The sequence below is a fragment of the Triticum aestivum genome, chromosome 2B, assembly GCF_018294505.1.
Source record: "Triticum aestivum cultivar Chinese Spring chromosome 2B, IWGSC CS RefSeq v2.1, whole genome shotgun sequence".
Classification (NCBI taxonomy): Eukaryota; Viridiplantae; Streptophyta; class Magnoliopsida; order Poales; family Poaceae; genus Triticum; species Triticum aestivum.
Window position 1 is genome coordinate 8,064,239 of NC_057798.1, and position 11,603 is coordinate 8,075,841.

Genomic DNA, 11,603 nt, shown 5'->3' on the forward strand with positions numbered 1-11,603 from the left:
ACAAATACAAACAGCAGCAGCTAGCCCAAAGAGATCATCACAATATCGATCGATCAGCCGGTAGTATATATATACGCACCTAATTAGCAACTATGGCATAATAATTGGGGCGCATGCCTAACCCCCATGATTAAGTCCACCTTTTCCTTGAAAAAAGAAAGATTTTGAGCTTTCAGAGTTTTGACATGTGAAATTTCAGAGTTTTGACTTTCATGGCTAGGAGTGCATGCATGCATGCAGATGCAGAGCTGTGAAAACCAGCTGTGGCTAGCTGATTAAGGGATTAGTTTAGTGATTGACTTTGGGGGGTTAATGACTGGTGGAATCTTGGCAGAGGGCCACCCCTACCTTGGAGGCAGCAGGTGGTGGCAGCAGCTGGTGGAGCATGAAGCAGCAGCTGGGTGAGTGAGTGAGATCTGGCTGATTCTGATTTAACTTCCCAGAGCACCAGGAGGCAACTGGGATGGCCATGGCCAGATCCAGTCAGACAGCCAAAGGACAAGAGCCAGGGGATTCCACATCCCACACCACCCTCCTCTGTTCCCTCTTCCCCCAATGAATTCCTTGGCTCCCTCAAAGGGACACCACTACTGCTTCCTCAGTAACCCTAGTGGTTTATCAGATGCTCATGCTGATGCTAATAATGCTACTAGTAACCCTAGAGAGATCTAGATATAGAATGAGAAGGAGCTGTAAAAATGGTGTTGCCAGAAAATTATTGGTGAAAAAACATAGTTATTGGTGAAAAGGAACTGTAAATTTTTATTTTTATTTTTATTTTGTGGGATAAAAAAGGAACTATGAATTCTTTTCAAGGAAAATTATTGGTGAAAAAGAGACTGTAAAAATTGTGAGACAAGAAGAGCATGTTACTAACAAGACTGGTCATGTATATTCACTGAGGGGTTACACAGAAGGCAGTAAAGTAAAAATTGGAAGAGAAAAAAAAAACAAGAAGTATTGTTACAAGATGGTGAAATGAGCCTCATCCTTCATCACTGGGTAAAGCCAAGTGTCTGATGACTGTCGCGCTAGCTGTACAGCAGTGACCATGGCGCCCCTTAGCTACAGTAATAAAAATCCCGGCCCCAGGGGCTCACTCCGCTTCCCCACTGACAAGAGGGCTCCGCTTCTACTATATCCTCCTACCCTTACATATAACCTAGGTAATTAACATCTTTTTTTTTCACATCACACTCACTCACTCGCTCTCTCACTCTTACTCTTACAATGAACGAAATCAACATCTTCTTCTTCATCATCAACAAAGTAATCAAGGGGATTTGGTTAGTCGTTGCCGTCATCATCGCCGTCGATCGCCGGAGGGATAAATGGCTGTTTAGAAGATGACGGAGATGCAGCGCCTGTGGCAGGCGCCGGCGGCCCGCTTGGTGGTGGGCTTGGTCTCCTCGCGCCACACCTGCCCGAGGTCCCTGGCGATGCGGACGGCGTCGGCGGACGCGCCGGAGAGCCCGCGCCGGGTGAAGCCCACGGAGTAGAGCCCCGACTGCCCCTTCCACCCGTTGGGGAACGCGGTGGTCGGGTACCCGTCCTTGCCGAAGAAGTCGGTGCCCTGGAGCCACTGCGGCACGTTGCTGCGGTACCCCGTGGCCATCACCACGGCGTCCAGGTCGAGCGCGGTGCCGTCGGTCAGCTCCGCCCGGCTCTTGGTGAACCGGGACACCCCCGGCACGACGCTGATGTCGCCCGACCTGATCTTCGCGAGCGCCCCGGTGTCGAGCACCGGTGTCTTGCCGTACTTGTTCTTGAGCGTCAGCGGGCCGATGGCCGGGCGCCGGATGCCGAATCCGGCCAGGTTGCCGAGGATGAGCCAGGAGAGGAACACCATGACCCTGTCCACGAACCAGAGCGGGAGCCACGCCATGAGCAGCGTGGCCAGCTCGAAGGTGGACTTGCCCATGACCTCGCGGGGCAGCACGTGCACGGCGTCGCGCACCACCATGGACGGGAGCGCGCCGTGGTCGCAGAGGTCGAGGGAGACCTCCATCCCGGAGTTGCCGCAGCCGACGACGAGCACGCGCTTGCCCTTGTACTTCTCGCCGGACTTGTACTCGCTGACGTGGGCCACCTCGCCGGCGAAGCCGTCGAGGCCGGGGATGTCGGGCACCACGTTCTCGGCGTTCTCGCCGGTGGCGACCACGAGCCAGCGCCCGATGTACTCCATCTCGCCGGACGCCGCCGACGAGGAGTGCACGCGCCAGAGCCCCGAGGTCTCGTCGTAGCGCGCGGACTGCACGGTGCTGCCGAACTCGGGCTTCACGTCGAAGGTGGCGGCGTAGGTCTCGAGGTAGTCGATGAACTGGCGGCGGGTGGGGTACTCCGGGTAGTCGGCGGGGAAGGGCATGCGGGGCAGCTGGCAGAACTGCTTGGGGAGGTGGAGCTTGAGGCGGTCGTAGGTGCGCTTCTGCCACAGCGAGGCGATGCAGTCCTCGCGCTCCAGGACGATGAAGGGCACGCCCTGCTCCCGCAGGCTGGCGCCCACGGCGAGCCCCGACGGCCCGGCGCCGATGATGATGGGCCCGTTCACCCACACGCACCGCGGGGAGAAGAGGCTGTCCAGGCGATCACTAGGGAGGAGCACCATGGTTGATGGATGACTTTGGTGGCTAGCTTGGGTGATCAGCTGTGAGGCTGGTTGAGAGAAGGTGGTGAGGATGCTGAGGTTGAAGAAGGTGTTTGTTGCTGCTGCTGCTGTTGTTGTTGCTGATGTGTTGTGTGTTGGTGGTTTGGGACGAGGGAGTGGTGGTGCTTAAATAGAGGGGAGGGGAGGAGAGAGGTTAGAGAGAGAGAGGAGGTGTGAGGAGAGAGAAAGCAGGGTGTGTGATGCATGATAGGTAGAGAGAGAGAGGAGAGAGAGAATCATGGAGGGAGGGAACAGATGATATTGGGGGGATTGATAGGATCTAAGTGCCATTTTTCAAAAACCCCAACTTCTTCTTATTCTTAGTTTAGTTTACTACCGGTATGAACTTCTCTCTAGAGAGAGATACACTGATGAGAGAGAAATTCGATTTTGGTTTTTGAAAATATTTTTTTCTAGAGAGAGAGGGAGAGGCAGGGGTGTGCATGGTGCAGCATGCAAGATTCTGGCGGGTGAGGGAGGACACATGCAGGGATGCGATTACCCGTGGAGAACATGCAGGAGGCCACCACCCGCCGGGGACGGCCCCTTGTTTCCAGCTCGGGGAGGCTCGGGGAGGTTGAAGAAGCACGCCGGCCGCCGCGCGCTTATCTGCTGCGTGCACGCGGCTGCATCGAGATCTGTGGATGCATGTCATGGGACTGGCATCACGGACTAATCTGGTCAATTAAGGGGAAACCATGCACGACGTCAAGGGTTAAGTATACTAGTCTCGTGTCATTAATTACGACTGCCATCTTACATGTGGGAGCAGCAGAGGAGGATGACAAGTGGGGCCTCGATGAAAACCGGAATGGACTGAACCAGCTGGAATGCCAAGTTAAATGTGGGGCCGACTAGTCATAGGTTCATATATAGCACACTGAAAAATAAAGGGAACGGCAGCCGTTGGGTTAAACTGAGTAAAACAGATACTTTTTGTTCAATGGGGTAAAACATGTCAAAACCCTAGAACCTGAGGGTAAAAATGGGATGAACTCTTTGTAGAAACCATGCATGACCCTGCCATGGCGGCTTGCTCCCGATCTTCGACGACGATTGTAACCTTCGATTATGTCATATAGGAATTTTACTTTTTCTGAAACCGACGTGTTTATCGTTGATGCTTGGTCTACTTTTTTTTCTTTTACGAAAAATTTATAGTTGTGTGGGGGGTTTAAGATCGCAATGAAATTTGTTTAGGGATTTTTCCTGAAGCCAATGTGTTCAGCGTTAATGCTTGGTTTTATTTATTATTTTTGAAAAATAATTACAATTGTGTAAGGGGGTTTAAGCTTGCAATGTATTTTCGGTAATTTCAACGGGGTACCAAAATATCAGTAACCTTGATTTCCTTGGAATTTAGTGGACACCAAAATAAACTTTGGAATTTCCAAGAATGCATTGTCCGAAAGGCTCGCACTTCCTCTTCGGAAAAAAGTTTGGCGTTCGTCCGAATATCCATCGCGGGTTCTAGGATTCGGATCCTCGCCGGCTTGGAAGAGCACGAACCTCGGCCGGCGGATCATGGAGGAACGGCTAGCACGAACAGTGTTTCCATGTGGATCAAATAGCGTGTACTAATAAGAAACTAAACATCAGCAAGGTTACAAGGAAAAAGCACACAAAATTGAGCACTTGTTGACATGCTGTTAAAGTGATCCACCTTCCTAGCCAGTCGCCGGCCTCCAAGTGGGCAAATCACTTTACAGTGCATCACCAGTACACGTACACACACGCCGGCTGCACCGCATGTGAGAGACCCTGTGCCTTTTGGCGCGCTACTCCCCACGGCTAGTTGATGATTAAGCTACGTGGAACCACTAATATCTTCACTCTCTGAGGATGAGCTCGCCACCTCACTCACTCGCTCACTTCACTGACACACCACCTTTTTTGCTTAGCTAAGCCATGTACATTAGCTCTTGTTAATTAATTAACTAATCGCCCAAAAAATTCCCTATGGCATAGCTAGCTCCAGCTAGTAACTTTTCTCCATCCTCCAATAAACTAGGAAAAGGCACAGCTCAAAAGCTCTCAGTTTGGCGCACGGCCGGCCCTTGTGTTCGTCGTGGGCATCTGTTATTCCCAAGTGGCCTACGCGGTTTACGATGCGCGTCGTAGGCTTTTTTGGAGGTTATAATCACAGTTTTTTTTTGTTTGGTTTGGTTTGGTTTAAAAGGTGGCATGCATGGGCACATTTGGTTTACACGGTTTACGGTGCGCGTATGCTTTTTGTTGAATGGGCATATATAATTTTTGGTTTCGCTTGAAAAGATGTGTGAAATATCCGTGTTTCGTTCGGAATATGGACATTCTTCACGTGTGGAGGTGTATTGTTTAGTGTGTTTTTTTATGGTAAGATCTTGCTTTTAGCAGCAATTTGACTTCCAGGCTTCATAGAGCCTGATATTTTGGAAAATGTACTTGGAAATTGAAGTCCAAAAAGGTGATACATAAATGGACTTTCTGCATAGTTGTATTACTTAAAATATATTAATTTGTAGGTTTAAAAGACAAATTTGTTGCTAAAAATAATAATAAAAGTTCCTATATTTTGATCCACACATTTGCCTTTTTTTGTGTGTGTGCAATACGGACTAAAATGATACAGTGATGAAAGTTTGCAAATACATACTACACATGTATGTGTTATGCATATTTTTCTATATATTTTAGAATTATATTTTTATTCTTTTACCTAAGTAGAGGCCAGTGTGACCTTGTCTCTATTTCCACACGTTACAATGAGATAAGCCGACATGTTAAACTTTAAGCCATGTTTTGACGATGTATGCCTATTCTAATCTATTGTTAGTGTCATGTTCCATATGGCAATTCTATTACAATATTAATGAATTACTAATACTTAGTTCACAAAGATATCCTTAGGCCTCAGTGGACCAAGCTTAGACACTATATTGCCTTGTAGATTTTGTTTATTTAGGTGTAAATCTGTTTCTATTGCTTAATTCTTGCAATACAATCAATCGGCTCACTCGATAAATCTTAGTCGGCTCATGCTTATAGCTAGAGATACTACTTTTGAACGGCCCACACATCGCTCTACAAGGGTGACAATGGTCGCGAACCCCAGCCATCAGCGACCCAAGTCCTCCGTTCTCGTCTCTTCCACACCGCCAGCCGGTGAGGCCCACACGACAACGACATTGGTGGCAAGGTCTTCCTCGCTAGTCATAGCATGGGAATCAGCATGTGGGCAGCTGTTCTCGTCCCCAGCCGGCAATGGCGAGGGCCACACTGGCGGATTGGGTACCGGCACAACCAAATCTGGCATGGAGTGGCGGTGACGGATTGGTCATTCACGGTGTTTCTCGTGCAACCGTTTTAACACGTTACATCATCGAGCATCATTCTTTGCGCAGTATAAGGTGGTGTACCATGTGGCTCCGTGCCCTCCCCTCGCCACTGCCACCCGATGTGGCGCATCCGGTGGTGGAGGCTGGTAGGTGTTGTTGTGGTGCACGACATCTATTGTGTCATCCATTTGAACTAGCTCCCCCCCCCCACCCCCATCATCGCCCACCAAAAAATCAGCTGGGTTATTCTTCCTTTTAATTACTTCCATAAATTCCACAATGGAAAATGTCGTACTACACAACAAATGTAGGGAGATTATCCCCAATTTATTATAAATGTATCCAAATTCAAGTGGCACCTACTGAGAAGCTTCACTGCACACTGTGTGCTCCCTTGGAAGCTGCAAAACTACGTCCTCCGCCGATCTTCCATCCAGCTATCAACCAAACCATTAGCCCTTTTTTGAGCAAAAGGATGATCTGATATGATGTTGACTCCATATTTCCCTCCACAAAGCTAATGAGAGCGTCCAAGTTTTTGCAGCTCCAAGCAGCTTCCTCATACGACTGGCCACATCGCACGACCACAAAAGAAGGCCCTGCCACACTAAACAAAGCCGCTTACATCCCTCCCATACCATGCATGCAACCACGGCTATGTCATCACCATTATCTACAATCACAAGCTTTAGCTAATATAATTTTCAGGTCAATTGACTTTCCCTCAAGATATTGGTTAAGTACCAAAGTGTACATTTGTTTTATCGATGGCTAGCTTTATCTGGCGCGTTTAGAAGTACTGCTGTGCCCATACCTAACCCTAGAATTTGTATTTTTTTCTATTTTGTTCTCATCCTTGAGGCCAAAAGCTGCAGTTCACATCACACACTAGCCTTGATTTCTTTGCACCTAATATTCCCAGCCGTCCTAACTCTTTCAGCTGGTTTCTACAGATTCTTGCGCGTCCCGGAAGAAACATTACACAACAAGAAAGAACGCGTTCGAGAAGCTAGAGCACAAAGTTTTCATTTACAGATCACCTGCAAGGAGGCCGGCCGGTGCATGCATATGCAAGTACGTACGCTTCCATTTGCAACACGGGGTATCTACATTTTTTTATTCCTTTATAACTTAGCAATAGATTCAGTTTACAAGTCCTAAGCGTATACTTAGGTTGCCAATTTTATCACCCTAATATAAACTATATAACACAAAGATTATACCTTTTGAAAATAGAACATCTGAAGTTTATATTGTTGGTATATTTTTTGCAATATATGACTTGTAATAGGTTGGTCAAATTGACGACTTAGGGGTACGCGCACACCCTGTAAACTGAGAGAGAGAGAGAGGGAGTATATACATTACATTTTGTCCGAAAAAAACTAGATACGTTATGTGGAATCGATACAAGTCTTCCATTTCTTCCAATAGAAAAACACACAGTTGCTCGCATGATTCCAGGTTAATGAAGGACTAATTTATGCATGCCAAAGCTTTATTGGCTTCCTTCATGGCATTAATATGGTATATTGTGAAGACTTGTGGAGCGATTTTTTCAAATAAATACAACTAAAATCATAAGGGCAATCATAAGGTTGGTGTGCCAAAGATCTTCCAACAGGTGTCGATCGAGCTAGCTTACGGTTCATGAACTCGCATTGATCACCATGCTTAATCTACATCAAGAGAGGTCCCATGTAGTACCCACGATCTTTTTAGAGAAAACTAAACAAGATTAACCAAATGCGATGTGGGTACGCTTTCGGCCTCAATACACAGTTACCAATCGGCTCGATCGAGGTTAGCACCTCCTAGACCCCATCTTTTTTCACTGCGATTTTTTTCATGGTCGCGTCGAGTGAAAGGAGAAGGGTAGACAAACATATGAAACCCAGTGCACAGGTGTGCATGCATGAGCCATGCATGCATATACATTTGCTTGGATACAACAAAATTAACCATGTACTTGTCATCGATCCAATGTATGTGCGCCAGATGAACAAATGCATCTCAGTGTGAGAGGGGAGCATGTGCTAGGGGCCTTGTTTCTCTACACTCACACTCCTTTCCATGACTCAAAAGGAGATAGCTAGCTAGCATGCGCGCACAGTTGTTTTAGCTACCTAAGCTCTTCATTCTAGAAAGCCAGCCGCCCCTTTTGCAAACCCTAGAAGAGAGAACACGTAGAGCCTACCCTTGCCAATAGCATGGCCAATTTTATAACCTGATCTGACACCTCATCGATCCATGCATGATATCTGCAAATTGGCAAGTTGATGCAAGATTAACATTAACAATCGTTGGTTTCGATGCTTAATCAGCTTACCCCCTCTATCTCCAGCCATGAAAAGTGAGCTCAAAGCCAATGGGTTTCAGCATGCCCTAGGTCACCACGTATGTACTTACACAGCTAGCTCGGCGTGGTCGGTAACTGCCTCGGAAACCGTGTTAAGCTGTTGATTGCGCTTAGCCTTTTGAGCTAGCCGTCCTTAAAGCTTGTGTTAGGGTATATAACTAAACCCCAGCCAGCTAGGGTTTTAGCGCCGTTCATGAGAGTTCCGACTACAGAGCACGCGTTAAAAGTCCTTTGGAATGATTGCCGAGAATCGCCGACCTATACGGATAGAAGTATATGTTACTCGCCCGATGAAGCTTTCTACTCTAGGGAGCATCATTGCAAAAATTCATTTGGTGTTGGAACTTCGGAGTAGTACTTTGTATATTATTCCTAGGGAATGAGATCCTTTGTACTATCAGTGAAGAAGAACTAATGGTTCTTCTTAGCACTGTATTCTTACTCTTCGTACATGTACAAGCTAGTATATATCCTAGCTTGCACCTGACTCCTGCAACGAATACAGAAAATTCTTACGTAATGCAAGAATGCTGATATTAATTTGAATTCCCATCTTTTATTTTTCTTCATTTTTAAATCATATGTTCTTCACATGTACAAGAAACACAAAATAACCATATACAAGTTCCACATATAGTTGAGTAATAAATGAAGTCGTCGGGATATGGAATAAGCTCTTAACTCAAATAGGGAAATATTTTCTCCATCGAAGTGGTACAATCCTTCTATAATGTATTGCAACATGTCTTCCCGATGAAGTAACTCCCATCGCCCAAAACCAAAAAAAAAAAAGCGCCCTCGTCCATGTAAGGCGAGATGAGCTTCTTTGAGCCTTCATAGCTCACATGGCAATTGCTACGTGCTTGCCCTGGTATGGGTATGCGATTAGCTGAGAAGTGCAAATCACCTATGAGAGAGTCTTTTTGATAAAATAAAACACTTAATTGAATAGCCTTTTCAAAAGTGCAATCGCACCAATGTTTTTTTGGGACTTCGTGATGCGCGTTTGCTACTTGTTTTATAAGAAGCTTTGCATATAGCAATTTTTAATCCTTGTTCAATATTCTGTGGGGCATCAAGGCGAAAAAAGTATGATCGCATACTAATTCTACTACTCATAATTAGAGGGAGACTGGCCCTTTTCATGGAGAGTAATGCTAACTACGTAGTACTATGCAAGAACGTCTCCATCACCACTTAATTAGGTGTGCTTGAAATATTTGATACCACAACATGTCCCCACCACATTTATGAATTTGATGATAATGATGATCATAATGAACAACTCCCCTGGTTCAAATTCAATGTATGCAACTCAAAGAACACTATTAAAATATTTATAAACCACAAGGCAAATGGTACAAGTCACGTCCCCCTTTTTTATTAGTTGACTTTTCCTCTTCTATAGATAATTATAACCAAAATTATGAAAATTTTGAAATGATTAATGAAACTACAAAATATAATATAAAACAAATTAGATTTGGTTTTTATAATCAAGATTTAGCAGCCATCATCTAAGTTACCAAACTAGCTAGTTGGGAAGCCCTATAGTTATTTTCCCCACCTAGGCATTACCAGAGAAAAGAAATCCTCGTCTAAGATTGTTCATACTCCATCTTGTTTTTAGTTGAAAAGACATCTTTGATAGCAGTAATCACATGTTATTCCAACAAGAAGCCATTTGTGCAGACGTCTCCAGCGGTTTCCACTGAGAGCTTCTACATTTCAACACTCAATGTAGATGGCTCTTGGCAAGAACTTGCACAGATAAGATAAAAGAAGGCTATTTCACAGACCCATCTATGATTGACAATGCAAAACAAATGTCACTTAGATAGAACGGTATATGTATGTGGGTTTTGGGGTCCTGATTTGCACAACTTGCAAAGGGTAGCCCTAATTGCGCCACCTCCCCTCTCTCATCCGCCCTCAATGGTTCCCATCTTCCCTCCTCCTACGATGGTGCCCCCATCCAACCACCATCACCACCACCCTCGTGCAAAGAAGATCAGGTGGCAGTCGTGCCCTCCTCTGCCACCTTGTATTGCCCGTACTCCCTTCTTGAGTTCTTGGTACCGTCTCGCAGGGCACACATGACTTGATTCAAGGTCGTGCACGTCGTGCAACCACTTTCACTGGGTCCTTACCTCCTCCTTTGACTTTCTTATGCATGTTTGTGTGCCGCTCGGATGTGGGCACATATATTTTTTATATGTTTTTACACATACATAGCTTACCATATTGTGGGCACTTTCTTGAGGTTTTCATAGCTAAAACTCATTCCATGTATTTACATAATTATATATAATCTTGAGTATTTGCAATTTATGCAATCTGTAGTAAAGTTAAATACTCAAAATAAACATAATTACTAGAAAGCGGAACAACAAGCTTCTTGAATAAAGACATTTTATTGACTACAAAAGGATCATATCAAGCTGATCATAACTAGTTGCACGTAACCTCAATCAAACAACGACGCAAACCATAAAAAACGTGAACTGACATAGTATAGCAAAAAAAAAACCTAAAAGGCCAATCCAAAGACTAAATCGCCATTAACAGGGCTACAAGCTGAGCTGTGCATGACATCTCTGCAAAAGTCTAAACAGCGATTCTTGGCCTTAGATTAACTTGATCTTTTTTTATAGCTAGTAGCATTAATCCCTTGAAGTTGAAAATCGTCATTATTTAATTTCTAATCCATGAGATGAGGTGTACTACACAAGGGACGGATCGGGCGCCACATATACCAGAGTCCGAGCTGAGTCAGCTAGCTAGGCTAATTCCCCTTAGAATATTACCAGTACGTAATCAATTAACTACTCCTTAATGAAGCTAGTTGGGCATTTGACGCGCCGCCATGTGATCTCCTAATAATTGGCATGCACTAGCTACATGCAAATAATTTAGTCAACCAGCTAATTGTTGAATCATGCCTGAACATGGCAGGGAGAGGGAGCTTAATTAGTCCGTTTGTTGTACTAATCATCATCGATCACAACCAAGATATTGATCCAGTGGCTATATACCATGCATATACATCCATCCAACTTGGTCTGAAATCGGTCAGGGCTGGGTCACACCCCTTGCATATATTTTAACTCATTTATATCTGCTCGAGTCCCATCGGATCTTAAGATAATGGGCAACTTTCACTTTTATGAGATTTGTAGTTGGCACCAAATTGAGGGTTTAGTTTGATGATTGTGGAATGTTCTATCAGTAGTTTAGATTCTAGCTAGCTACAGGCGCAATTATTATTATTCTGGGTTAGTTC

The 11,603-nt window shown here is 45.2% G+C and overlaps 1 protein-coding gene across 1 annotated transcript; it reads right to left on the bottom strand.

The window, feature by feature from the left end:
• Window positions 1–971: 971 nt before the first annotated feature.
• On the bottom strand, window positions 972–2,737 carry LOC123043085 (probable indole-3-pyruvate monooxygenase YUCCA9). Its single transcript, XM_044465439.1, has one exon. It carries the CDS (start codon window positions 2,603–2,605, stop codon window positions 1,340–1,342), a length of 1,266 nt encoding a protein of 421 aa, XP_044321374.1. The 5' UTR covers window positions 2,606–2,737; the 3' UTR covers window positions 972–1,339.
• Window positions 2,738–11,603: the final 8,866 nt, after the last annotated feature.

Coding starts and splice junctions, on each gene's coding strand:
- LOC123043085 (XM_044465439.1), bottom strand. CDS start 2,605: ATGGTGCTCCTCCCTAGTGATCGCCTGGACAGCCTCTTCTCCCCGCGG.